Below are 27,787 nucleotides of genomic sequence, written 5' to 3'. Positions count from 1 at the left end.
CAGTAAGTCACTGACTCACCAATTAATGCGGTGAAATCGCCCATATTGTCCTCGACTCCTCGGTGCCTCGTACGCCGATGGCCTACAGATCGTGAACGCGGGACTGGGACTGGGATTGCACTCGACGGATTGCGCCAACATCATTCCTACTACGAGACCTACGGAGTCACCTGCCCTCCTCTTACGAGTCCTTCTCGTTCTATGGCATCTCCTTTCCTCTTACTTCCTAGCCTCTCATTCTACTACCACTCTACAACGACAAGATGAGCACTCTAGAGCCCCGCCCACCCTACTCGCAAGACGAGCTCGACAAACTTTATCCTAAGGGCCTTGAACTGCGCCTCGTTCAGGTACTGCTTCGACATGGTGAACGAGCCCCTGTCTCCGCCCGTTTTGGCAATGTATGTTTCCCCGATGGCAAATGGGTACTCAATTGTTAACAGCATACACAGGCTGGCTTGCCACCGTACTGGCCGTATTGCAATGCCGCCCAACGTCTCCGCTCTGTCGCTATGACCCCCCAAGATGTGTCACAATGGAACTCCCTACAATGGAGGAGGAGGCTGGAAAGATTTGGGAATGATGACGGTCCCGTAATTGCTGCTGGGCCCGAAGGTGAAGTTGATGGCATATGGTATGGCTTTTTTGTTCTCCGTCAGGATTGACACAACCTGACGGCACCGTTCTCGCAGTCAACTGGGCGAACTCACCGACAAAGGAAGAGAAACCACCTACGAACTCGGCCGTCGTCTACGCAATCTATATGTCGACCAGCTCAAGTTCATGCCTCAGCTCATCGCCAATGCAGACCTGATCTACCTGCGCGCCACACCTCTGCCTCGCGCGCTCGAATCCGTCCAACAGGCTTTCTGGGGCATGTACCCATTGACCGCACGTACTGCCGCCTTCCCTCCCCCAACAATCGTCACTCGGACCGTTGCAGACGAGACGCTGTTTCCTAATGATGGCAACTGCAGACGCTTTGCTCAACTTTCTCGTGCCTTTGCTCAGCGGACAGCCGACCGTTGGAACGACTCTGATGACCTGGCATACGTGACCAAGTTGATCGGAAAGTGGATGCCTGAAAACTCAGACAAGAAGGTTGCCGTCGACTCCCACCCGAGACTGTCAGGAGTAATGGACACTGTCAATGCGACATTAGCCCACGGCCGGGAGACTCGGCTTCCCAGGGAGTTCTATGATGAGAAGTCCAGGGCAATCATTGATCGCATTGCCGTTGAGGAGTGGTTCTCTGGATACAATGAAAACCGCGAGTATCGCATGCTGGGGATAGGGTCCCTGGTCGGTGATGTCGTGGAACGCATGACCTCCAAGATCGAAGGCGCTGGCCTTTCCATCACTGAAATTGGTGGTGAGAATGGCCGACTCGGCGAAGGTCGTGGTGGCGAGAAGGGTATTCGTTTCGCCATGTCAGGATGCCACGATACGACGCTGGCTGGTGTGTTGACTGGCCTCGGTGCTTTCCACGATGAGAAATGGCCTCCATATACCAGCCATATTGCGTTTGAGCTATTCCGTCGACCTGATCCAACTTCTGCCTCTGCAAATTCAGAACCAGATGCTGATTTCATCACCCATACCGCCCCTTCATCAACAGAACCCAAGGGCGATCAAGCTGCTACCAAGCCAGGTGCGATAGCATCGTTCCTTGGTCTTCGTTCCCCGTCACCTAATAATCCCGAGGCCGCCTCCGATGGGAAATCTGCTCTCAGTGCCTCCCTGCAGCCCAAGGACCTCATTTCTCGTGCTCTACATCACACTCTCAGCGACTCCCAGAAATCCCGACTAAATCCCTATTACGTGAGGGTTCGATACAACGATAAAGTCATGAAGATCCCAGCTTGTGCGAAGCCAGGCAACAACTACGAGGGTGATGAGACAATCTGCACATTTGAAGCGTTCAAACGGGTTGCGGACAGCTTCGTACCCAAGAACTGGAAATTCCAGTGTGGTGAGAACCTCGATAAGCCAATCGCTGGGTTGGAGGTCCCCGCACAGTGGTCCGGACAGATTGACGAAGGATTCTAATCCTCCGATTGATTGAGGGAGCATCTGAGGTTTAACTCGAGCCGAATTCTCGACGGTTGTCAACGGACTCAGTCGAGCCATTCTAAATCTCTCTGCTGAACGTTGATGCGTCTTTGGGTCAAGTCCAATCAAGCAGGAAAGTGCGAGGTAAATCGTCCACTTCCCCGTACAGTTGTACCCCTGAGACTCGACGCCAAGGTCAACTTATAGACCTCCAGGATCCGACCAGAATCTCAGACTTGATGCATATCATCATCACGCTAAAGCCGAGCGCCAAAACATAGCAGCGAGCATACCTGCACCATGCCAATGGAGACACTATGAATGTAAAAATTCGATAAGCCTAGGAAATAGAATGGGCAATTTGCGTCACACAACACATTGGAGGATGGTTCTGTCATACCTTTAGCATTCCACACGGAGTAGAAAAAGGGAGCAACGGGTGCCAGGAATTCATTCATCCAACGAGCAAACACAGCGACGGACACGCAAGAACAGAAGAATGGGCCTTACCCTTGGAACAAAAGAGAGGGCAAGGTGAAGCATAGCTGCCAATGTAGTGAGAAGCGATAGACTTTAAGAGGAGTGACCCGATGAACGAGAACACGGAAGGCAATTGAATTCCTCCTGCAACAACGAACTGATTCCACAGCCACCCGATAGATCCAGCGGCCAAGTAAGTAACCTTCTGAGATATATTTTGCCGATCCCAAACCTCTCTTTTCCACCCTTGGCTGCTTTGTTTTCGTTCGCGGCTTGTGGCCCGCGCTTACCAGCCTACTACAGGTTGCCGATGTGATTTTCTACGTCTGTCTATAACGCGGAGCTTGGTTTCTTGCCCGTACATTTAGTCTTTTGAACCTTGATTCGGCTAATATGCAATGCGATGCTCCTATGAAATTGCGACGCTGAGCTACGTCTGTCTATGGTTTCGCTCCTGGATCTCCAAGGAAGGGTGAAATTCAAAAAGACATCCAATTATTTGGCAGACCATGGTTCATCGTTGATCATATAAAGTGCAATGTGAACGAAGGGTGTACAAACATGGAAGGATGCCACTTCAGTATCATCAACACAGCCCCTCTTCATTCTCTACCAAAGCCCCTAAGCAATCAGTCTTCGTTCCCGCCTCTCGCTTTTGCATTCCAAAACAATTGCTTCCTGGCCCCGTCGTACTCGACCTTCCGGAACCACTCCTCTGCACTTCGCACTCTGTCCGGCAGGATGCTGTCGAGAAGCGCGTAGTCGCGCTTGATCAAGCCCTCGTTGCGCGCCGATGCGCGGTAGAGATTCCACCAGTTGGTGAAGTTCTCCCCGAAAGTGAGCGTGAGCGTGTTCTGGTCGGTGGTATTTTGGGCGCCGACCTTGGTGTCTGCGCCGGATGGGAGCTCCGAGAAGTGGGATGCCAGCCATTCTGCGATGGGCTCGTCGGTGTACGCAGCGGGTCGGCCGGTCGCGCTCGTGTATGCGGCAGCGAGCTCGGGTCCCGAGATGTGTGCGATTGCGATGCCGAGGGTGAGGCCGGTGGATTCGTTGGGGTGGGATAGCGTCCACGCGAGGTACCGTCCGAAGTCGTCAAGGTGGATGAATGGAACTGAACCGCTGCCTAGCGGCAAGCTGAACTCCAGCCTTGGGTTGGCTTCTGTTGGCGGAGATGGTTGGAGGAATTCATGGAGCATTTCGATATACGGGCCAGAGGTGATGATCGTCCATTTCATGGGCGAGGTTGGTTGAGCCCGCAGGAACTCTGCAAGTTGCTTGGTCAGCAGATTGGCTCTGAGAGACGTAGAGGTCAAGCGTGGAATGGAAATGATGAAGGAGTGTACCTTGCACCCTTGCCTTGCCCATGTAATGACCAACATAGTGCTTGTCAGCTTCGTACAATGGCTCTCTAGCGAGAGAATCCAGCCCGCTGTAGACGAAATGCTTGACGCCTGCTTGTCTTGCGACCTCAAAGAGTCGGATGCCCCAGTATGTCTCAGCAATCTCTCCTACAGCGAAGCCATCAGTGTTGATGAAGGCGTAGTCGGACTGCTTTGCCGCGGTAAGAAATGCGTCGAGGTCATAGCCAGAAGGAGCTTGAGTCTCGACGAGCTCAACGTTGGAAAGTTTGGAGAGCTCTTTCGCTGGCTGGCCGGTCAAGAAACGAGTAAGAACCAAGATTCGGTATTCATTCAGCGCGGAGAGATACTGGAGTACCGCTCTGCCTTGCGCGCCGGTACCTCCGATGAAAACTATTGTTTTCAAACCTGCTTGGGAAGACGCCATTTTGATGCAAAGTGGTTCCAGGGAGTGGATTGATTTTGAGAAAGCGAATAGAGGAATGGAACGGTTGAGGGTCAGGATTGCAAGCTCTTGGGGATGATCGCAGGATTTATATAGCAGCAATTCAGCTTAGAGAGCCATACTTCCGTGACTGGCACTGGTCTCCAGTGCGATGCCTTTGACAAACCATCGTGGTCGACGATGGCTCGTACGAGACCGCCACAGATGCATTATTAATGATCACCCCTTGCGTTGAGCTCTTGTGGTGTGGACAAATACAAGCTGGGTTTTGTACGAGGCCGTCGTGAGCAACCAGGCGAATATTAATCATCCACGAACAACACAAAGCACCCGTGGTGTGTTACCTAGGTACGCTTTAAGTATCGCACCTAGTACAATGGCTTCACCCCTCCAGAGTCGGGCTTCGCATCAAATTCTGACCCCTCGCGATCCAGTGACAAGGCGATTAGTCAATTGATAGGATTCAATGAACTTGCTCTAGAACATTCTGATTCGTTGGTTATCTTTAAAACCTAACAAAGATGGTTGATTGATATAGGTTGTCATAGGATCCATATTGGTATCAACATACCTGCCACACATGAGGAGGTAGCTAAGCAATGTTCAATATTCTTCTATTCACTCATAGCTTCAAGCTTCGGACCTTTAGGGTCCTGGTGGTGAATGGAAGGGGACAGTGGCAAGGATCATTAATTTGGTCGGCCCGACAATAGCCTGGGAAGGCATGCAGCTGGTGAGGTCTTAGCAGAGTTAGCCCTAGTGGCAGCGGCACCTACCGAAAAGGGAAGGTTTACCGACTCCCTAAATCGGGACGACCCCCGGTTCTTCCTTAAATCTCGGCACATGGGAAGACTAAAAGTCCCGTGACACCGCGTTCGCGCACGCTCCTCCGTAACAACGCGCTCCTGGGGTCTGCCCTAGGACGCGTTCTGATGCGGGGTTGTTCTCCAGTCGAGTATGTGTTTATATATATACACAGAGATTATCAGCAGAACCTCTTCTGGACCCTTTCCCCTCCAAAGACAGAGTTCTTGGTCGGAGCCACCCGGGCTGAATGGCGATCATAGCCAGTTCAAACTTGGGCAAGTGTATGACCACCCCTTCCACGCCTATCCTCAGATCCACGTACTGACAACTGCTTAGCCCTACAGAGACCAGCGATCTCCCCAGACGGCAAGACTTTGGCTGTTATCGCCCCCGACCAGCAGATCCACTTGGTGGACCTAAAAGATATTGTCCATGGTGACACGGCAATCACGAGGCTGAAACTCCCTATCCAAGCGAGACCCTTTCTCCGGAATTGTCATATCATTCGGTGGTCTCCGGAGGTCATGCTCGACGATGATACCAGATCGACAACCACATCCGAGGCAGATTTCGGTACAACCTGGCTCCTATTGTCCAACGGAAGGAGGGTCATTGCCTTGAGCACAGATCTTCGGGTCCCAAGCATGACGCCTGGCTTTGGAGAAGACGACGGATCTAAGTCAAACATCCTTGCGGACTACGAGCTTGGAGGACATTTTGGAAATCTGACTCTCCTGGAGTTCGTTTTCGACCACCGCCACGCACTTCTCATGTTTGAACACAGTGCCAGTGCCATGTTACTCAATTTGACAAGACCACAACGCGATGAGATCTCACATATCAAGCATCCTGACTCGACATCATTTGCTCAGGCACCGGACACGAATAGATTTGCACTACTTCGAAGAGACAAAGGGCAAGACAAAATATCCGTGTTCGAGCGGTCTTCAACCGGAGCGCTAATTCGGCAGACGTTCGATTCTCACACGTCAGACGCACAAGGCATTATGTGGTGTCCAGGCGGTCAACCCCTGTTGGCGGTATGCGACTCCTCTACTTATGGTGTCAGCGTCCTCTTCTATACGGCCCAGGGCCATTCCTTGAAGCAATTGGACATCAATTCGACAAGCATGAACCTGGTTCGACTACCGATGAATGTTGAGGGCGTTGGTACGACCTGCCTGAAGTGGATCAACACATCTTGTGGCGAAACTATTCAGGGAGTTCTGGATGGACAACGGCAGTTGCTTCTCCGAAACCTGGTGCCATCAAGCATGGGTGCTCGACAAGTCGCACTTTTTGTTCATCCTGACACAATTGATGGGGACAAAACCTTTGTCTGGCAAGAAGAGATACAAAAGGGCTTAACTTCCAGCTTCTCGTCCATTTTCTTACGCCAAAAGGCATCTTTCTCTGCAATCCCAGAATCTGAAGGCCCAAGCTCACACTCGACAAACATGATTGAGATTAATGCAGACCAAACCATGATCGCCACGTCCCTGCAAGGCTTCACTAAGATGTTGTGGATCTGGAAACCGCGCCAGTCTGAACCTCATACGGTCATTATTTTCCGACACCCAGTCAAGAATGTGCTCTGGCATCCTACCATGCCTCACGTCCTTGCTGTTGTCACCAACCAGAAACGACCCATTGTATATGTGTGGTACCAGCCTAATCTAGGACCTATCAGGGGACAAATCACCCTGAACCATGAGATGCATTCCAATCAACTGGTCTCAACTCTCTCTACTAGATTCTCTGGCTCGTGGCTACCTGCAGCAAAACATACTGATGGACGTGTGCCCTTTTTTTTCACCTCCGCAACAAGGTTTGAGGTTAGTTTCCTACAAAGTCTGAACGGAGAGGTCATATTCGAAAGTGCGTTGCGACGGAGCAGAGATCTTCTAGAGGGTGACGAGTCCAGTGGATTTGAGGAAACTGTCAACGTCCATACACCAAGCCGAGCTGTAACAACTCTTAAACACGCCCATTTTGCGGAAGAAGCTGGGCCTAGACTTGATGGGAACCCCTCCATCCATGCACAAGCAAAGTATGGAAGGTGGTGAAAAGCCATCCAAAATTGGCACTTTCCAGACCGAGGAGATCTGGGAGTAGACCACTGTTTGCGTCCGCTTGACACCTCAATCGCAATGTCTTTGTGGCTGCGGCTCGTGCATTTGGTCTCTGGGATGGATGAGATACATGTTGTTGTGCAGCAACGTATCCATACTATCTTCGCCGTGCCTGTTTCGCAGGCCTTGTCGTGTCGAAATGAAACAATAAATTCATTCAGCTAATATCAACCGATCTTTGTCTAGCGATTCACACCGATAGACACTTAAGGTATGAGGCACTTGGCGCCGATTGCTGTTATTGCCATTCTAGAGTGACACAGCCTTGCGTGAAGGTCAGCCCGGGCAGTCGACTGCCTCAGTGGCCTAGCAGATCTGTGAAAGGTGTAACTTGTTTGGACATTCACTTCTTTGGCCTCGCACGGCCAAACAACTCTAGGCCTATCTGCATAAAACTTCAAGCATCCATTCCGCCTTGAGACAAGCGGCCCTCACGCATTACCACAAACAATCGAAAAAAACACTCAAATGCTCAGCGGTGAAACTTGTTAACCATGGAATCCAACCGATCCTCGAACGATTACACTCCAGAGGAGCTTGAAGCTGCCGCAGGTTTCCTACAATTATTTGACACACCAATCGATTTCAGCCCAAGCAGTTGGTCTCTTGAAGCCGGGACTGAAAGCAAACTCCCTGCTTGTGATAACGGATTGGCAGACACATCAATCGATTCTGCTGCGCCCTTGGCCTCAACCCACCCCCTGCCTCTGACTAGCACCGAGCCAAGTTCCAAAACATGGTTTCACGGCCTTCTCGGGCGCGTACCCTTGAAAAAGTTCTTGCGTTTCGGCCTGAGGACTGCTCAGCTTGACGCAGAAGGGGAACGTCGTCTCGAGGCTCTACTAGTCGAGATGCCAGAGAGATCCTGTGTACAGGAGGCAGCTTGGTATTTGGAAGAGAACAAGTGGAACGTGAACGATGCAATCGCACAATACAAGGAGGACGAAGCCGCTCGTGCAAGTCAAAACAGCACCGAATACCAACAAGCTCTCCAAGCAGCGAACACGGTCACGAAACAAAACTTTAGCCATGATCTTCTAGACTTCCGCATCAAGGAAACTGTTGGAACGCGCCGTTATACATTCCCAGGAGCTGAAGAGTTCGACATCGACAACCCGGACCACCTGCGTGCACTGAATCACTGGCGGGCCGACCTGGCTCGAGTGCGTGGACCCCTGCCAAACATCCCTGTGCCGACAGGCACCGACAAATACTGGAAAAAGGGTGAAGAGCGCTATCTGCAATATCGGTACGCTAATAAGAAGGATGAATATGCCGTTGGCGCGCTACCTGACATGGCGAAGCTGGTTGACGAATTGAACTATGTCACTGTCGGTCGCTATATGCCTGAGAAAGTCATTCCTTGCGCTGGACGCACCGTTACCAGTGCTAACGCGTGGCTCGACCGCACCTGGAAGAGAGACAGCCAAGGCAATCGTATCATCCACCAGCAGCGATACATATCGGCTATCAAAATCTTGAACAGGCGTGATGAGGAACAGGCGGAGTATGATCGGTTTGTGAATTGAGGTATGTACATTCGCGGGCTTAAGGGGGAAGATTTAGCTACTGCTCTGGCTACTTGGGGCCATGGCTAGTCCTATGAGGGCAGAAATGGGCACCTGGTATTTGCAAAGGATGCCTCTTGACTCGTTCTGTCGCTTGTCATCGAACTCGACGAAGCCAGGCTTTGGAGGGCAGCGACAGGTCCCGTAGTCTTATGAATAAAGAGAGATTCAGGAGAGACGAAATGAACTACTTCAAAACGACGATTGGTAGATCGGCTCTCCGCGACTCTGAGTTTGTACCTCTCGAATTGTTTTCGATTCGGTGGCATGTGTTTCCCCCTAGATGCTACCACGGATACAGCACAGGTTGCGGGTTGACGGCCACAAGATCTATGTTTAAGTTGGGAATAGGGCTGCGCTACCACATTTAGCGAAAAGGTCAACTGTCGAGGCAGTGCGGCCGAGAGGCAGTTTTAGCCATTGTGTGAATGGGATTCGTCTTCAACAGGCAGCTCCTGCGAGAGCTACAGGTACGTTTACTGTGGATATATTAAAGTCCCCTGATTTAACGACCTGCCGTCACACTCAAGCACCTGAAGACTCAAGCTACAGTCCTTCAACCAAGTCAGACTGATCACCAACGCGTTGACGACCATGAATCCCCAACCAGCGGCCCCACCAGGCATCAATAGATTCACCCATGAACCGTCCTCCGCCCCACAAAGCCGGGCTCACTTTGCAACCATGCCGGGCCCACTCTCGGGCTATCAAGTATATAAAAATACCCTGACAGCGTCGAGCCACTCCTCCCCCCAGGGAAGACTATCTGTAAGTTTCGCGCTGTCACACACCAAGTGCTCCAAATCTCGCAAAGAGTCCTTCTTCATCGCTATCGATCTGAAGAATGAGACGAATTTACCACTGGCCATTGCACAAGGCGAGATCATCCGTATGGAAGAGAGCGACGGAATGAGTGCACGACTGCTGTCTTTGATTAAGCTCTTGCAAGGAGGCAGCAACGACTCGGGTAGTTCAGATGCTTCCGCAGCGATGCACCCGAACAGAGATTTCCTTCACTACTCAATGTATCGCTATGAAGCCAAATCCATTCTCCAGGGTTCTTTTCAGATCGGCATCATCCTTTCAGATCAGCAGATGGCACAATGGCGGGCAATATTGTCACAACTGCCTTTGTCGGCAGCTCAGTCTTCTTCACGATTGTGACTTTGCTCTATCACACCTACACCGCAGACGAGCCCCAGGCGACAGCGGGTGACCGGCCTGGTGTCGATATGCTACCGAACAGTTATCCGCAGCTTGGGAGAAGTGGTTATGGTGGATTGGTTATCCCTGTAGTCGATGATCCTGGCTCTCTATCCCGCAATCTATCACCTGTGAGCAACACTCACCGCCCAAGAATCGTCATGGGCATCACGGATTCCTCGAATAATTTCTCCAAGTTTGGGACCGAACCTTTCATCATTACTTTCCAACTCGCAAATATCACCCCTCATACTCTCGCCCTGTCAAATGTGGAGCCGGTGAAACCGATTTCCTTCTCAGTCACGAACAGGCCAGTTATACGCATCACTGAGCAGTCTATTCGGGCGGTGACAGCCCAATACCAGCTGGAAGTATGTAGCCTCGAGGAGCTCGCTACCTTAGTCCTTGAATCCGAAAGACTTTACCAGAGTTGGAGAGGCTTCAGCAGATCACAACTTCTTCATTGCAGTGAATATTCAGCATGGGTCAACAACGCTACGACGGATCAGCAAGATGCCTGGTGCGAGGATTTCAAAACAAATTGATTGTGGGATTGAGCTACAAGGTCGATGTGATGATCGACAGCTGGCTTCTGGGGAGTGGACTGATTAGTGGGAATATCAGAGTCGAATCCTTGAATCGGGATTTTCCGAGCTTTGAGATCGTCGAGTAAGATTTGCACCATCGAAAGAAAGGAGTTTGGTCGGTTGGTTGTGCACAAGCGATCAGCCGCCAATCTTCAATCCAATAGATAGTTGTCCTTCGTATTGAGTATTGGGAGTCCTTCCCTCTTACGCGGGCCGGAAACTACTAAATAGTCGAGTATTTGCTATTACATGTGATGGTGCCCCCATCTCCAACAAGGGGCAACCTACAGCGCGATCGTTCCCCTCATCGGCGACTGCTCTCCCGAACTCAATGTTCTGCTTAAAGCACACTCCAATAGCCGGCATCCCGCGGGGTGTTGCGTTGCCCTTACCACATCTGCAGGCCGCATCGGTGGCTTCGCCGCCAATTGCTTTTCCTGGACGCAAGAGGGTTCATCCGCAGTGACAAAGACGTCCATCTTTCCGTACATTATCACTTGTGGCGGGAGAATCTTGGCATAAACTATCCTTCTAGTGAGAGACTTCCACATTCCCTTTTTCTATTCTCATTGGCGATAGAATATCCAGCCACTGACCTTTTCGTGGCGCTATAAAAGCAAGTCGAAGATGGAGGCTCTGGTTAATCTATTCTCCTTAGCCGGGAGGACTGCTGTGATTACAGGAGGAACAAGAGGCATCGGGGCCGTCATGGCAATTGCACTAGCAGAGGCGGGAGCAGACATCGTTCTTGTTCAGGTGAGCGTCACTCGAAGGAAATGTGACATCCCAAAAAGAAAGCTTGGAATCACAAGTACAGATCGTAGCGGATGAGAAACACTAATGCACACCGCAGAGAGACGAAAGCAACAAGAAAACTCACGACCAGATCAGGGCGCTTGGGCGAACAGTCAATATCGTCACCGCAGATCTATCAGACCAGTCGTCGGTGGGGAAACTGATCCCAAGCCTCGTTGAGGCTGGTCACAACATGCATATCCTGCTTACTTGCGCGGGAATCCAGAAGCGACATCCAGCACACCAATTCCCCATCGACGACTGGAATACGGTGCTACAAGTCAACCTTACAACAATCTTCACGTTGTGTCGAGACTTCGGCGCGTATCTCTTGTCCAAGCCGGCACCTACATCGGGCACGCGAGGCAATATCATCAACGTAGCATCTCTTCTCACGTTTCAAGGGGGCATCACGGTCCCGGCGTACGCGGCTTCCAAGGGCGGAGTGGCACAACTGACCAAGGCACTGAGCAATGAATGGGCGGGCAAGGGCATCCAAGTCAACGCGATCGCACCAGGATACATCGATACGGACATGAACGAGGCTCTCATTGCGAATGAGACGAGGGCAAGGCAGATTCTCGAGAGGATACCGGCGGGTCGATGGGGCAAGCCTGAGGATTTCAAGGGTGCGATCGTGTATTTGGCGGGCAATGCGTGCCAGTACGTCAGTGGGGAGGTGTTGACGGTCGATGGCGGTTGGATGGGTCGGTAAAGAAGGACAGAGGAACAGAGGGAGATACAGTGAGCGGTGTTGAGGTTTACTTGTTCAGACCATTGATTCAGGACAAAGGCAATAAAGAATGTTGGCTCTGGAAAGCAATTCTACGAGTAGAGTACATCGGGAATGCGACCTGGTCACGTGTGGTGATTGGAAAGACGCCAAGAGTGCGAAACAAGTGTCATTTGAAATCTCAAGGAATTGAGGAGGTGAATCGAGTTTGTTCCACGTAGAACTGACGGACGCCTTTGTTTGCAAAAGCGAGCAGATTCGCCCAAGTCTTCGACAGTGAAACACCTCACCATGCGATTGGTCTGCTTTCGGTGACCATAAGAAGAGGCGCGCAGTTGAAGTGTTCACCTGAAAGGCCACCAGTAGTGGTGAGTACGAGTACTGTTTTGCTGATCGGCTCTCGGAAAATCCTTACTCCAGAAGGCCGCCAAGTGCAGCCTTATTCAAACCTCGTCCATCAATTAAAACGAATCAAATCTCATTAGACATCCAAGGGTGGTCAATAACCCCCAATAAGCCTCAATAACCCGAGCAACCGTCTATCCGTAAGTACATGCTACTGCACTGATGCTCAATAACAGTAAGTGGTGCCTTGTCTGAGCCACCATGACGAATCATGTGTGCCATCCGGTTCAAGTGATACTTCTTTATTCGAGGCTTTATTCAACGCCTTTTCACAGGCCTTGGTACTTCTACATCTACGCACATTGTTTTCTGGTTGCTTTTTGTTTTTTTTGTTGCTCTGATTCTCGTTTTCCTTAGACACTTGATCTTTGAACCTCAAAAACTCTTTCGTAGCTGCTTGATTGTTGGTCCGTATGAAGCAAAAGAAAGAACATCCTTCCTCCTGCAGATCCGACACGACCATAATAAGCGGAATCGAGGTACTCGGCACGTGCGTGGCAGGGATTCTTTGGTCACTACCGCACGCATAGCTGCATACTACACTCATCCTAGGCAGACCAAAACTGGATATCAAACAGTAAAGATCTCACAATGCCACAGATTCCAACATCAGTTGTGCTGGACGCAACTACTCATCTTCCAAGCCTTGCCGCGATGTCGAACTCTTTTGTGCCGTACTTGTCCCACGTTCCACGGGATTCGGCCGACGGAAATCTGGTCTTCAAAGCTGGCAAGCTTCCGCCGGGAGCAAATTTAACTGCTGCTGCTGCCTTCAATGGGACGACACCTCCACCGTATTTCACTGGTCTCCATGGCGTTAACATCGAAATGGATTCCAAACTTGTCAAAATGATGTGGGTGACCATTTTCCTCACGGTCGGGACCATCTTTGCCCTCCGCCTGGCTGAACTATTTGTCGCTTACATTCGGACCATTTACTGCATGACTGCGACAGCTGTACAGCAGACCTACTATACTCTAGACCACTTCCCTCTCTGGTCATGGCTGAAGAAGAACTTGATCTACGCACCACTTCTCCACAAGAGACACAACCGAGAACTCCAAATCTCCAGTGTTGTCAACTATGGCACAATCCCCGGACGAATCCATTTCATGCTCCTGTTCGTGTACGCTCTGAGTCAACTTATTTACTGCGTCATGCTGGATTGGAAGACCAGCGAGAAGGGAAAGCTCTATGCTGAACTTCGGGGTAGGAGTGGAATATTGGCAACTGTCAACATGATTCCGCTTGTCGTCCTTGCAGGCCGGAACAATCCTGCAATCCCGCTCTTACGGGTCAGCTTCGACACTTACAATTTGTTCCATCGATGGATTGGAAGGATTGTTGCTGTAGAGTCTCTGATCCATTTCGCCGCATGGATGACCGCCTACATCATGGCGAGAGGAGAGGACGCGACTCTTGCGATCTTCGTCAATAGCAGATTCCTCCAGTTTGGCCTGATTGCACTCATCTCTATCGTCATCCTTGTCCTTCACTCGCTCTCCCCAATTCGCCACGCTTTTTACGAGACCTTCCTGCATCTGCACCAAGTTTTGGGCTTTGCTGCGTTCTTGGGAGTATATGTCCACTTGTGCTCCAAGATGCTTCCGGCTTTCCCCTTCATTCTCACAGTGGTCATCTTCTGGCTAATTGAGAGAGTCTGGCGAATTGGACGGATTGTGTATCTCAACTACTCTCGCTTTGGAGGCAGAACTGCATTGGTTGTTGAAGCGCTGCCAGCTATGGCATGTAGGGTAACATTCCAACTACCGCGTCATGTCACCATCAGACCTGGTAGCCATGTGTACGCCTACATACCAGCTATTTCTCTTTGGATGTCTCATCCTTTCTCGGTGGCGTGGACCAACGTGGAGGCTGGCCCTCCGGTTACCACCGAGCCCACAAACTCGGGCCCTGTAGATCTTGAGGGGCAAACAAGTACCAAGCTGGTGGCATCCAAGGCTGCAACTCGCGTTTCACTTATCATTTGTGCCCGCTCGGGAATGACCAAGAAGCTCCATGAGCTAGCTCGACAGTCGCACAACAACAAGCTCTTCCTTCGCGGCTTCCTCGAAGGACCTTATGCTGGCCACGATTCCATGGTCTCCTACGGCACTGTCATCATGTTTGCTGGTGGCGGTGGCATCACCCATCATCTCGTCCAGATCCGACATCTACTTTTGGGCGCCAAGGCCCAGACAGTCGCGACACGGAAGATCGTCCTAGTCTGGTCCATCCGCGACGTCGACGCCATGGAGTGGGTGAAGCCCTGGATGACCGAGATCCTTGCTATGGAAGGCCGTCGTGAAGTTCTCTCTATTCGGGTATACGCGAGCAAGCCCTCCGTTCCGATCAACACCAGCAGAGCAAAGCCCACAATGCAGATTATTCAGGGCAGAGTCCAACCCACTGCAATTCTTGATGAAGCAATCCCACTACGCATCGGTGCCACCATAGTAAGCGTTTGTGGACCAGGTGCCTTGGCCGACGAGGTCCGCGCGGCTGTCCGCGCTCGCCTTCCAGACGCAAATATCGCTCTCAACGAGGAAAGCTTCACTTGGTAATAAAGCATTCTTTTCGCAATTGATGATTACCGCAATGGCTCTAGACAGATGGGTAGTAAGAAAGAACTCGGGAGGGCAATTTGAAGCATACCCAGCACGATGACTGGTCATTTTACATAAAATTGCCCTCTTCAATCTACGAAATGAATTTAGTTTTCCCGAAAAAGCCGCTTTGACCTATGAATCATATACAAATACTTGCGAATTGTTGCATCGTCCGATGCGACCCTGGTTTCTCATAAGATATCTACGTTCATATCTAACAGCACTCCCTCCGCACTTCTTCCGTGACCCAACTTGCTGGTGGCCATTTGTGACCTGCACTCTGCGCCTCCGCCACTTGGGCGTTGATCTTTAGCCTGGTTTCAAAGCTACTGGATGACACAATAGGTTAGATCATTAGATCATCATCAAAAGATGAGGCTCCGAAAGCGCTCGAAGTAGGCGACAGGCCTTGACGATGGGAGATCAACTATCAGGGTTTGTCCAAAAAGAACCAAAAGCAAACCAGTTAGCTTCTGCAACATCGACTTAGAGTCCCAGCCATGCTCGTTATCACTCCACATGCAAAACTAGATTGCTCAATATCATTTTCACCATATCCACAACTGCTCTTGGGGAAGCGTCAAACAACAGCGGCTTCCATCCCTGCCACGTGCCTCAAAGTACGTATCGGAAATTCCGATTTTCTTTATCTGTGAGATCAAGAAATTCGAAGTCGGGCGGCAACTCTTGGTGCCCTTCCCTTTCCCTCTTGTTGTTTTCCCGGATGTAGAGCCAGTCGAGAAGTATCGTGAATACTATGCCGAACGCGAGAATAATGACAATAGTCATCTTGGCTGGGATGTACTGCGGTGCATCCTTGTCTTGGAATGTTTCAGGTCCTATTATGTTGCCCAAGCAGAATGACATCAACACGATGGCGTTCATGGTGACCTTTTTGGTATGGCCGCCGTCTGTGTTTTTGGTAAGTACGGCAGACAACATCCCTTATGGGAGCAAACACTTACGGTTCGCAGTGATCCAGCTGTAAAGCATGGGGAGAGCTTCTGCTGTTAGCTGCTTGTCTTATATATCTTCATCTTGACACTTACTTGAGCCAACAGTATTTGTCATGTAGTTGCCGGCCAGCAGCCCGGGCTTGTTATCAGGAGGCAACCATGCCATCAGCGCCCCACCTATGAGCGTCGGTATGATGAGAATAGTAACTATCGGGCCTCTAGCGTTGAACTTTCCAGCCAAATATGTTCCTAGTCCCACGGAAACGAAACTGACTACACATCCCGGCAGATTGAGCAGTAGTGTGGTGTAATCATCGTAGCCGAAGCTGCAACACGTCAGTTTGTGTAATGAATAGTGATAGTGCCGTTAATTTCGTACTTCGAGATGATAATGTTGGAGAAAGAGCTAACTGCGCCGTTCGGAACATTGGTGGTGATGACAACGAGACTCAAGAGCCACGTTTTCACGTCCAGTAGAACCTCCTTGACTTGGTTACCCTTGAGCTTTTTGTTCTCGATTCCAGTCTGGTTGCCTCGAACACGCTCAATGATAAAGAGTTTTTCATCATTGGACAGTCGGCTTTTCATGGGATTATCTGGAAGGAACACAAAGACGAGAATTCCCGCAACAATGGTGATCAATCCCCACATCAGAAAGAGGATCTGCCATGACTTGAATCGCAGGTTTGGGTGATCATTTGTGTAATGGAGGAAGCCATAGGAGACAAGGCTGGACACTGCAGGTGCGACTGATGTACCCTGATACCAGATGCCCATTCGTGTGACTTGCTCCTCCCGCTTATACCACATGGATGTGAGGATGATAAGGCTAGCAGAGTCAGTGCTGGATGAAGAAGACGCGAGGGAACCAAATTTTCACGTACCTGGGAGCGGCGGATGCTTCCAATATGCCAAGCAGAACACGAAGAGCTACGACAGGTGCAAAGCTATGACACGCAGCGTTGAGGGTCACCACGGTGCCCCAAAGGATAACTAACTGAGTGGTTAGAAATGACATTGAGTCTCCATCAACATCTCGAATCTTACCATTGCACCCCAAGTATTTGGCGGTGGGGAAATGTTGAATGCAAAACGACTGTAGCGGCTCACAGAAGAGGAAAGAAACGTAGAATGCCATGGCGAGATGGGAAAACCCATTGTCAGGCATGTGAGTGTCTTCGATGACACCCATCACCGCGGCAGATGAGACTATTCAGCGGGTGAGATGGGCAAGAATGACCAGCCGGAGCGTGAGTGAACATACGCAATGTCTTGTCCGTGTACTGCAGATAGTAAACCGCAAACATCAGCGGCATCATCATCCAGTCGACCTTGCGCATCAGCTTCTTCTCATCGATGTCGGTAAGGTGAGCGGTGGCCGCATTGGCATGAAGAAACTGTAATGCCTCGTCGACATCTTTGGAGGACGCGATGGTTTTCTCGTCCAGGCTCTCAGCACGAGCTGTGGTGCTGGCTTGTGCTTCGATATCGTTCCCCATGATGTACGTGGTCGATGACCTTGAGGACAAAAGCCAAAGGTATGGAAGTTGAGGCCATATTTGACCATCACTCGCCACCCCCTACAACCCTTGCTGGCAATCTTGCTATCAACAATTCGTCTCCAAATAGTGTTCCTTGAAGCGTCGGGCCAACTGCCGAGTACCGATCATCGATATATTGGGAAGGTCGTGCCCTCAGCAGGGCGTTAAACGAGGTAAGTGGTCAATGAACTTGTTAACTTTACACTATCTCTGATTGCAAGAATCTACTCGTCAGGTATTCCTCCGTGGGGATCAACTTAGATACATTGGTTCTCCAACTATGGAGTATCTTTTAAGGCTATAAGCCCTCCCCAATGCGGGGAGTCTTCATATCATTCGTCACCTCGTCTCGTTGAACGCTCGTAACGGTGACGGATGAATGTTCAAACGGGCTATCATACTTCAACAAGGATTCTCTCGTCCAGCGTGTGTCAGTGACAGTCGTGACTCGTGACCGCAACTGTTCGCTGATCTCCTATCTAAGGATTCTAAACATGGTCCGCCTATCTCCGACAAAAGGTTCAGTCCTACTAAGCGTTCAACAGCTCGACTACCACTGTGATAATTCGCGCCTTCAGAGCTAATCATGGACCTGCTATACAGAATATGGAAGGTATATGTACCTTGTTCGCGGGAAATCCAGCCTTCGGTATAGCATGTCTCCGGATTTGATATTCAAGCAGAGGTTCTCGTGAGTCGGGCCTGCACGCAGTGCGTTATCTTCGTTTCTTACCATGCGTATATGATGTTATAGAGAGTAGAAAGCAAAGATCAGGAGGACTCACCAGACAGCTGTGAGAGAATGAGTTATTAGTCCAATCTAGTTCTTTATCTTGATACAAAGTGCATGGGAAGTCCACCTAGGAAGAGCTAATGACTAGCGGCTGGTCTCTTCACCGATTAGTGCAAGAAGAAACGATTGCGCTTTTGGTGCACTAAGCTACTTTTACCACCAACGTGGATGTTCCAAGGATACTCAGGGGTCGCCGCATGGCTGTTGGTTCTTCCACAGGAGCTGATAGAATTTCTTGAAGTTCCAGCTTTCTCGGAACAGCAACTGCAAAATGCAAAAGACGGCACTGCTAGACGTAGCCGATATGCTGAGAGCCTGAAACGGGTAGATGAAAAAGGAAAAACTAAAACGGATCAAAAAGGCAACACTGCTTTCATTAGTTTTAGAATATAGAGACCAGGCCCGATGTGACTAAGGTGACGAGCGCTGACACGCCAATGCCACCACAAAGTGAGCTCCTCAAACCCAGTGCGCTATCCTCATCGCCACCACTACTTTTGCTGTCATTCGAAGAATCGGATGAATTGGATCCTGTCAAGACAACACTCTCGTCCTGTCCGTCAAGATCCAAATCAAGCCGAACTTCAGTGTGACCCAGGACGGTAGCCACAACCCAACGGGACGCGACTTCAGTGTACTCGTCATAGTAACTCCAGTGGGCAGTGATATTGACGGGCTCGCTGCCCACGGCACACACAGGGTCGCCCGCGTTGCACCACATGGCAATTATGTCATCGTACTGGTTCAGGTCGGAGAGTTGTTGCCCCCGGCGTTCCAGCACGCCGTTGTAGGTCGATCCATGTCCGATGTTGTACGATTCATTGGCGGTAAAGCGAGGCGCGCCAAATGTTACAGCGGCGGCAACTATAACGTGTCAGTAGGTGGTTCTGAGTGCAGGTGAGGAGACTTACCGCTTGAGCCAGGGGTGGTGTTTCTATATAACGGCGGGTTGAAGGGCTGATTACAGCCAAAGAGAAATCCGCCGCCACCGCCCAAGATATCGCCGACAACACCTCCCCCCTGAGAGTAGCCGGCTAGGACAATCTTCGAATCCGGACAGCGTTGAACGTATTCAGTCATTTGAGACTGGCCAGCGAAGGCGCCCATGTTTGCCGATTGGCAGAAAATCCCAGAGTACGAAATGTTTGCAGGGTAGACAACGTCCTCATAGTCGCATGAGACGCCGTTCGATTCGAACAACGAACACATCACCCCCAACATTGCACCTCCACGACCTGGGTAAGGCTCGTCCGACCCCCGGGCACTGAAGATCCTGACATCGTCGCAATCCTCGGGGAGGTGTGGAATCACGTTGTAGTACTCGCCCTCGTCCGTGACATCATGTTGACCTCCATCCTCGGGGACCGGTTCGCCGGTCACTTCCGCGGGCGGTGGGGGCTGTTCTGAATTTGGGTCGACAGCAGGGGGTGGTGTATCGATGACAGGTGGTGGTGGTGTTTCGGCAGCAGGAGGTGGGGTTTCCTCCTGTGCGAGGGCTGGTGTTATTCTGAGGACAATGGTTGTGCTGAGGACGGCGAACCATAATAAATGGATCATTTTCGTTAGTTCCTTGTCCTTGCTTCTATTCGTTTGCTGCTTTTCCTGGTCCTGCCGGGCTCTCACATTCGCTGTTCTTGCCCAGACGCTGCGTTGACCCTCAAAGCACCTACTGACCCAAACCTGAAGCTTTCCAACCGTCCTGAGAATGGCCTCTATGTTGCCGGCCTGCAGCTTCCCTAGCCCGCCTAGCTCCTTGGGAACGCGTCTCCAAATTTTGTTGTTTTTTGCAATGTCGTAGACGTCGTTTGCCCGCTGAATGTGATTTCAGCCAATTAAGAATGATACACCCATTAACCCTGTGTGTCTATCAACCAACTCAAACGAATGAACAATGGAACGTAAAACGAAGGTGCTGACCACTATTGATAGAAGTGATTGATGAAAACGAGAAATGATAGTAATACAAAACGACGACAAGGAAATCTGGAGACGGCCTGGCGAGGCAGGTGTTGCTCGCATATGCAGGGATCATGTCCTGCCACGATTTAGGCCATGGCGTCCTAAGAAACGGGAAACCGGCTGGGGTTTGTAAACGTCATCGGGCTTGCAGCATTGGCTTGTGAACGGATGCTATTGGTGTTGTCCGGGCTGTGCGGGCATTGGTGTGCGCGTCCAGCGGTGCCAAGACATCAAGCCGCCTGGGCGGGTCCGGCGAACAAGCACGCGGGAGGATCGCGCTTGGTGAGAAAAACTAACCTTATGTTGTACCGGAATGGTGGGTGAGCGCTATCTTCATCGCTTGTAACGGTGTGCAGGAACCTCAACATTCAGATAGTCGATTCAGATGTCCAAAGCCAGGAACACTTAATATGACATTATGCCGGCTTGATGTGGTCCACATAGCCCGGTAATGCCAAGGCTTGGCGCTATTTATGCCGGCGCACACCCCTGGCCTTTAATTAGAGCCTTTAATGGCTTTGTGGAATCTGCCTATCTATCTTGTACATACTTGCAGAATGCCACAGCCAGGAACGAGACGCCTTGAGTACTGAGGCAAACCATACGAGTTTTTGATTTCTCGTTTTTACTACCACCGTTCTTGTACCCGATTATTTCCAAGTTTCTCCTTCTGTGTCTTGAATCCGCTTCCCAATGAGACACCGTTCTTCAGTAGATAGAGTAAGGCGTTGTGGAGGTTAGAAGGGAGGCATGACGTCTGCTGACATATGTGCTCGTAGGACCTGACAACGGAAGGCTACCTCATATCCACGAGCAGTAACCATGAATGTATTGAACTAAATATCCAGGTACGAGGTGAACGATGTGGGTGCATCCAAGGCCTGTGTCGCATGCCTATGTACTCGTAAGTGGAGGGCCTTGCCGCCCTCGGCATCCTGTTCAGTTGCCTGTGGCTGGGAAATCATATCCGTGTTTGACCAACACTTGAAACCCGCTAGGTTCAAAAGTCCGAAAACAGGTCCCTTGCAGACTCGCACTCTTGTCCCTCAACCCTTTTCGGCGGAGGTATCATTTCTCTACAACCTGATCCCAGACGGATCTTGGTCGTCTCCCCTAAAGAGAAGTTGTAGACTCCTTTTCATTTTCCGTGATCCGGCGGAGTCTCAATACTTTGATGACCACATGAACGGCATGGCCCTTTGCTAAAAATCTAATTCAACAATCTTATGAAAGGTAATCGTCTTTTAAAGTACTCCAAGAAGTAGCACTTGGCTTGACGGCGCTCTTTCATTTCCGCGACTTTCTGGCAACAGCTAATTGCTGTTCACTTCTTGTCCACACGAAGTCTGCCTTGCGCAATAAATGCCCAATTCATGTTTCTTGCCATCTACGAGGCCGTCGTAAGCTCATTGCCCTGGCACGGAGATCTCCCCATCTTGGGAGATATGCCGCAAATGGTCTCGCAGAAGTGCCAGGATGCTGTTCTCAGTCTGTCACACCTTGCACCCCCGCACATCTTATAAACTACCCAAGATACCACGCCAGATCCCCTTTTCCGCCCGATTTTTCATCCTCTGCTTCTAGCATAGTGTATCCGTTTCCGAGATATTCCCACATGCCTGAGCCTGGTGGCTCAATGCCTGAGTCGCCCTTCGATTCCCAGTAACTATACCACCAGTCTTCGAATTTTGGCTCAGATATTGCTTCGAAATAATGTAAGCTACTCCCTGGCCAAGGCCCAATCACTTTGCCCTCCCTCTGGCCATTTTTGTACCAGCTCTTACAACTATCCGTCCAGACAAATCGTTGCAGCCGCTGTTGATGTCTTTGATTTAAAAGTCTTGTTGCACGGGCCAATGGTGAGAAAGACTTGATGTGCTGTCGCTGATACTTTCGGATCATTGATGACATATACGAAGCTTGCCTCTCAATGACAGGAATCAAGGTGCCATTGGAGATCGGCGCATTGGGGCCGATGAACACTGAGTGATTTGTTAATTTGAGATTCCGGATTGCGTTCAGACAGCACTGGATACTCACTGAGATAATTGGAGAAGCCTGGAACGGCCATGGCCAGGTATGCTTCAATGCAATCTGATTTATCCCACAACTCATTCAAAATGATACCTTCATCGCCGACAAGACGGAAACGTGGACGACAACTAGTGTCGAACCCAGTCGCACATATGATAGCGTCCACTTTGTGTAGCTTACCGTCAGCCGTGACCAATCCCTCAGCTTCAATACGCTGAATTTCAGATGTGACAACCTCAACGTTTCGCTCGATCAGGGCCTCCAAAAACCCTTGACCCGGTGTTAAACGTCTGCAGCCAACTGAGTGTTGCGGAATCAGCTTTGAAGCGATAGCCTCATTGCCCCCGAGGCGAGCTCTCATAATTTTGGCAAATTCCTGCCTTGCTCCTGCCTGCCTGGGACTGTCCTTGAAAAACATATCGATAATGCGATTTAGATTACTCTCGATAGTTTTGCGGTATTCGAGAAAATACTTCGGATCCTCTCGAAACCTCTTCTTGTCTTCGTCGGTGTAGATTAAGTTTGTTGGATCATGACCACCATTAATCGGATCGACAAAGCCTTGAGAGGGGGGGATCCATGTAGGGGACCTGATGAAGGCATACAGCTTACCCACCTTCGGTTGCAAGGCAGGGACAATCTGGATCCCCGATGATCCAGCACCGATCACGGCCACCGTCTTCTTTGCCAACTCCTGGTCTTTCTGCCAATCCGCTGAATGTATTAAAGGTCCAGCGAAATCATGCAGCCCAGGAACTTCGGGCCATTTCCAATTATTCAAGAACCCGCTCGCATTGATGAGGAAGTTGGATGATCTCTTTACGATTTGCGGGCGTCGAGATCCGTCGTTGGAAGCAGCCTCCAACTCTAGGTCCCACTGACCTCTTTCGTTGGACCAAACGGCAGACACAAGCTTGTGATTGAAGCGGATGTATTTGCGAACACCGTACTTTTCAACCACTTTAGTAAGATATTGGTGGATCTCTTCAGACCCAACGTAACTAAGTAGCCAGTTAGTTGTTGGTCTTGCACACGAGATGAATAACCCTACTATTGAGAGTATTCCGGGTTTGGCTCAAATGTGTAAGTATACGCATGCGCAGGAACATCACCTATCCAACATCAGTCCTGCAAATGAGCTTATGATTTAGCACACACAAGCACATCCTGGGTATCGATTCTCCAGCCAGGTTCCACCTTCGCATTAGGTCAGCGAGACTTTCATCATGGGAGTTGATACTTGGAGGCTAGGAATACCGATATCCGAGTTCTTCTCAAAGATACAGAGATCAAAATTCTGTAGCTTCTGATGCATTTCGATGGCTAGCGCGATCCCAGATACCCCGGCGCCAATGCACACGACACTGACATGCTGAGGGGAGAAAATGGGAGCAGGACTGCCCTGCACCGTGTGTTTGATACCATTCACCGACATTTGCCTTGCTATGTGGCTTTTGTCAGTTGAACGTCCTTTTTTTACAAATATGGAGTGAGAGAAGCGACTGAGTATGGGGCACATCAGATACTCCGCCATATCCCAAGTTATAGCCATGCGAACCACCCACTGAATTAATTTACATAGAGGTATCCCGGACCTTGTGCGCCAAGGCTTCCCAACTTGATGCATGGAGTTATGCTGACAAAACTATCAATTGGTAATAGGCATGTTTCTGTAGGCCCGAAGTCTCTCTATGGGGGAAAATAGGTTTCAGAGTAATGCCTCTGCGTACTCCGTAGGGTGAGTTGCTTGCGGGCTAAAGCCTCCGGCTACTCGGGCCGAAACACGGTACATCGTTAGACTCTCCACAACGGCCGGAGCACAGCAAAACCCGAATGGCTGATGTCCTTGGATGTTCGTAGTCTCAAGATCAGTTGCCGGTGTTGCTTCACATCGTCATAAAGCCCATATTCTCCAACACGATCCTGTCTGATCATGCTTCTCCTTTCCGATGCTAATAGATACTCTGTTTGGGTCACCGCATCTGTAAGCTTCCATTGATCCGATCCTCGAACCTCGGTGCTTGCAGCCGAACATATAGTTCCTACTCGCCGAGGGAGGTGTCAATTTCACAACACGTTTACAGAAAAGTGGATCCGGACCTATCTTGGTATGCCACAGAGTGAGGCTAGTCTAGTGAGAGGTGGACGTCCACATAAGAACCTACAGTTTTCTACATACGTAGAGGCCACGAAAGCACGGACACATGGTCATTTTGTACAGCTTTTGGTCTAAATTCTCTTGCGATCAAGGTGGGAAATATACCATGTCCCCCTCAATCGGGATATCATCTGTCCCGAAAATGCTAAATCCATCTGCCACAAGAGCATTAAAGTCAAGATCGCCCTCCTGCGGCTCATAACAGCATTAGTGATAATATCTAGGGGACATATTGCGAGCTTACGCACCTCATCAGCGAAATTGACTTCGCTAGCATCAAATTCCGGGGCCCGTAAAGAGTGATTCGCTGGCGTTTTTGGATTGGTCGAGCCCATACTGGTCCTATTGTGATTCTTAACGGTAGTGTAGGCCAACCTTGCAACCTCTCTTGCAAATGGGTACCTGAGCTCTGACGATGTAAGAACTTCCAGGTGCCCGAAGTGGCCTACAGCAATGTCCAGGAACGCCACATCTGAGGGTGCCGATGGTAGTGACGGGTGTTTCAAGATATAGAGAAATAGGTTGATCAAACCGACCATAGGAAAGTAGAACACAAGCCTGTACCAAGAGAATTTAGCAGTATTCGAAACAAAATTTGCATTTACCTATACCATTGTGGTGAAGCTGCATCTACGCGCATGAACCTTGTGGCTTGAATGATGTTTCTGGCTGTCTCCGCCACTATCTTGCTGCTGCTAGCAATCTGAGAGCTGTGAGCTGTGTCATGGGCATTAATTCCGCATATGACGGAAATCCACGGAAAGTAGAAAATTGTGTGGATAGCTGTCAGACTACCGTAGTAAGCAAACTGTAGATACATGACTTTGTTCAGGTCTCGTGTGGATGGAAATTCTGCAATGGAAATTGGTGTTCCCGGTCTGAGCGCAGGGGACAACGAGTCTTTCCAAAGCTCCAGCTGCAGGCTAAGCTCGGCCATTGTTTCAATGAAAGTCATGGGTGCTTGACGAAAGCTAGACACGGTCAAGAGCTTCCTATAAATTCGGGCCGATATTTGTGCATGATTAATCATCGAAGTCAAAAATCCGCGATCAATGGTGCTCCCGGGAACAATGCTCGACGGAACTTGGCAACTGATATTATCATCATCGATTGTCTAATCAAGACTTATCAGCTCATAATCTCACAGGCTCAGTTACGAGAAACTCACTGATGGACGGCCAGAACGGTGGGTTACCTGTTTCTCATGGACGTATATGGCCCAGAACAGCCAATTTCGATGTAGTACTTCGTCTTGAGGCAAGCCCCAGCTGCTAGCTGGTTGGCGGTGTAGACCTTTCGTCTGTGCTAGTCTTACAGCGCTGATACACATCATGGATTCTAGAGCTGGATTTCCTGCCCCTTCAAGGTGCAGATTCTGTGAAATGTCAGAAGGACCAAGATTTCATATCGCGATGAACAATTACCGCACCATTGCTGCTAATGCTCGAACGGCTGAAAGTCCTGTAGGAGTATAAAGTAATTCAACGTAAACAGACAAGGAGTTCTCAAAGAATGGCCAGGACCGTCGCTGAATCTCTGCCCAGGAAAGCAAATTCTGTTTTGCTAAAAATGTACGACAACCAGTCGCGTAGACGACATTCCTCAAAGCATACCAGGATGCATCATCGTCCGAGGTGCCTCTTTCGAAATGCTGGACGAGGCGGGTTTCAAATTCGGGCCGGTACACCACTCCGTAGAAGGCTTCAAAAGAGTCTTCAAAGTATGCTGTACAGCAAATTAGAAGTCTCATTCCACATTTCCACAGATTGATTACCCTTTGTGTATGCCCAAGCAGTTTCGTAGTCAAGGTCAGGGGCCTTCTCTCGGTTTCTTGCCCAGTCAAACTTCAAGCGCTGGGACCAGCTCAATAAAAGCCCCTTCGCACTGCAGGCAAAATCGTTCGTCCCTGACCTCTCCGCAACCCAGTGAAGTCCCGGCTGTGAGCAGATAGTAATCCACGAAGTCGGCCCTTTTTTCGTGTGAGGCTATGGACCAGAATTCCAAAATTGTCACTCACCTAAATGCTCCCAATTGCTCTGTCACTGAAGTCAGCTTAGATTTAGAAGAAGGTCTCCATTCTTGACATACACTTTGTGGGGAGATTACAATTTGTTCTTCTTCGTCCAATCCAGAGCTCGAGCTGCTTCCAGGGATTTCGCCCCACGAGCCACTAATTTTGCTGTTGCCGGGAAACTGGTGGAATAGCTCTTTGCCTGAAGCGTGATCTGTAGACCGACTTTTCGACGGGTGCTTATCGGGCTCACACGTGGCATCTAAACCTTGACTGTCGTGGATATTGTAGTTGTCTTTCTCCGTTGCTTGTGGGAAACAGATATCATCAACTAGCATGCTACCATCCTGCGAAATTTCAGCCGCCGCAAAGCCCTGGTTCCTACTCGCCTCAAAATCCGACCTGACGACATTTCCCGCTGCCAGTGTTGAATCACAATTACCTGCTTGGAGTGCAGTTCGTGAGCTTAGGAGAGCCTCCATTTCTGCTAATCGATGCTCTAGGACTGCTGTGCGGTCGCTCTGGGCGCGACGCCGGGAGAACCTCGTGGAGGCAAAAATGCACTCCTTGCCGGTTGACTGACCTTGAAATGAGTAGCTGACAGAGCAAGTTTAATGAGAGCTCGCACATACCACACATTTCTCACAAGGACAGCCTCCACGACCTCAATCAGATCAGTATGCAGAAATCTTGATCAGGCGAGTTGTTACAAACATTTGATCTTCTTTTCCCGACAGGATATGCAAGCCACAAGAGTCTTAGATTCATGCATTCTTCATGGAGACACACTCTAAGCACGCTTCCTAATACCAGCACAGTAATTATTGAAAGATCTCTGACACCGAGATGGTGAGTGATGTCTTGGAGCCAAGCCCCCAAAGCTCGGGGTCTTTAAGGGGCTAAAGTCGCCTTTCTCGGTAGCGGCATGTTAACTCCGGGGCCCCAGGTTCGACCTCGGTTATCCCGCATGCATCCGTGGTCTCAGGGATCTGAGAAAGAGGGCCCCAAGAAATTTCCTTCTCACGACGAGTCAGCCTGTTGTTGAAAACCATGGCCTGTCTAGGGTTGTGTTTCTAGCACGAGAAGACTACGAATTAGACTCCTTCACAGCTAATTTACAAGTATCTGGTATAGCAATTATCTTTCGTTGTACCAGTGAT

At 50.1% G+C, this 27,787-nt stretch overlaps 10 protein-coding genes across 10 annotated transcripts; 5 read left to right on the top strand and 5 right to left on the bottom strand.

Annotated features, from left to right (window-relative positions):
• Positions 1–263: 263 nt before the first annotated feature.
• Positions 264–2,049, top strand: A1O9_07245 (acid phosphatase; the record flags this gene model as incomplete). The annotated part of the gene is made up of 3 exons (XM_013404191.1): positions 264–401; positions 453–634; positions 693–2,049. 3 exons carry the CDS (start codon positions 264–266, stop codon positions 2,047–2,049), a joined length of 1,677 nt encoding a protein of 558 aa, XP_013259645.1.
• A 1,112-nt stretch (positions 2,050–3,161) lies between these two features.
• A1O9_07244 (uncharacterized protein) lies at positions 3,162–4,317 on the bottom strand (the record flags this gene model as incomplete). Its single annotated transcript, XM_013404190.1, has 2 exons — positions 3,162–3,796; positions 3,876–4,317. The coding sequence occupies 2 exons, from the start codon at positions 4,315–4,317 to the stop codon at positions 3,162–3,164; spliced, it is 1,077 nt and encodes a 358-aa protein (XP_013259644.1).
• Positions 4,318–5,666: 1,349 nt separating this feature from the next.
• On the top strand, positions 5,667–7,208 carry A1O9_07243 (uncharacterized protein; the record flags this gene model as incomplete). The annotated part of the gene is made up of 1 exon (XM_013404189.1): positions 5,667–7,208. The coding sequence occupies one exon, from the start codon at positions 5,667–5,669 to the stop codon at positions 7,206–7,208; it is 1,542 nt and encodes a 513-aa protein (XP_013259643.1).
• A 560-nt stretch (positions 7,209–7,768) lies between these two features.
• On the top strand, positions 7,769–8,803 carry A1O9_07242 (uncharacterized protein; the record flags this gene model as incomplete). The annotated part of the gene is made up of 1 exon (XM_013404188.1): positions 7,769–8,803. The coding sequence occupies one exon, from the start codon at positions 7,769–7,771 to the stop codon at positions 8,801–8,803; it is 1,035 nt and encodes a 344-aa protein (XP_013259642.1).
• Positions 8,804–11,259: 2,456 nt separating this feature from the next.
• A1O9_07241 (2-deoxy-D-gluconate 3-dehydrogenase) lies at positions 11,260–12,142 on the top strand (the record flags this gene model as incomplete). The annotated part of the gene is made up of 2 exons (XM_013404187.1): positions 11,260–11,388; positions 11,486–12,142. The coding sequence occupies 2 exons, from the start codon at positions 11,260–11,262 to the stop codon at positions 12,140–12,142; spliced, it is 786 nt and encodes a 261-aa protein (XP_013259641.1).
• Positions 12,143–13,156: 1,014 nt separating this feature from the next.
• A1O9_07240 (uncharacterized protein) lies at positions 13,157–15,130 on the top strand (the record flags this gene model as incomplete). Its single annotated transcript, XM_013404186.1, has 1 exon — positions 13,157–15,130. The coding sequence occupies one exon, from the start codon at positions 13,157–13,159 to the stop codon at positions 15,128–15,130; it is 1,974 nt and encodes a 657-aa protein (XP_013259640.1).
• Positions 15,131–15,790: 660 nt separating this feature from the next.
• On the bottom strand, positions 15,791–17,630 carry A1O9_07239 (uncharacterized protein; the record flags this gene model as incomplete). Its single annotated transcript, XM_013404185.1, has 6 exons — positions 15,791–16,119; positions 16,219–16,457; positions 16,511–16,960; positions 17,016–17,124; positions 17,179–17,340; positions 17,396–17,630. The coding sequence occupies 6 exons, from the start codon at positions 17,628–17,630 to the stop codon at positions 15,791–15,793; spliced, it is 1,524 nt and encodes a 507-aa protein (XP_013259639.1).
• A 1,217-nt stretch (positions 17,631–18,847) lies between these two features.
• On the bottom strand, positions 18,848–20,022 carry A1O9_07238 (uncharacterized protein; the record flags this gene model as incomplete). Its single annotated transcript, XM_013404184.1, has 2 exons — positions 18,848–19,329; positions 19,377–20,022. 2 exons carry the CDS (start codon positions 20,020–20,022, stop codon positions 18,848–18,850), a joined length of 1,128 nt encoding a protein of 375 aa, XP_013259638.1.
• A 1,926-nt stretch (positions 20,023–21,948) lies between these two features.
• On the bottom strand, positions 21,949–23,893 carry A1O9_07237 (uncharacterized protein; the record flags this gene model as incomplete). Its single annotated transcript, XM_013404183.1, has 5 exons — positions 21,949–22,406; positions 22,465–23,459; positions 23,510–23,570; positions 23,617–23,655; positions 23,716–23,893. The coding sequence occupies 5 exons, from the start codon at positions 23,891–23,893 to the stop codon at positions 21,949–21,951; spliced, it is 1,731 nt and encodes a 576-aa protein (XP_013259637.1).
• An 810-nt stretch (positions 23,894–24,703) lies between these two features.
• On the bottom strand, positions 24,704–27,109 carry A1O9_07236 (uncharacterized protein; the record flags this gene model as incomplete). Its single annotated transcript, XM_013404182.1, has 6 exons — positions 24,704–24,805; positions 24,865–25,174; positions 25,222–25,730; positions 25,785–25,991; positions 26,046–26,341; positions 26,707–27,109. The coding sequence occupies 6 exons, from the start codon at positions 27,107–27,109 to the stop codon at positions 24,704–24,706; spliced, it is 1,827 nt and encodes a 608-aa protein (XP_013259636.1).
• Between the last annotated feature and the right edge of the window lie 678 nt (positions 27,110–27,787).

Source organism: Exophiala aquamarina, assembly GCF_000709125.1.
Source record: "Exophiala aquamarina CBS 119918 chromosome Unknown aczIA-supercont1.5, whole genome shotgun sequence".
NCBI classification, from domain to species: Eukaryota; Fungi; Ascomycota; class Eurotiomycetes; order Chaetothyriales; family Herpotrichiellaceae; genus Exophiala; species Exophiala aquamarina.
The sequence above is the reverse complement of the archived record's forward strand: the minus strand, read 5'-3'. Positions and strand labels throughout refer to the sequence as shown.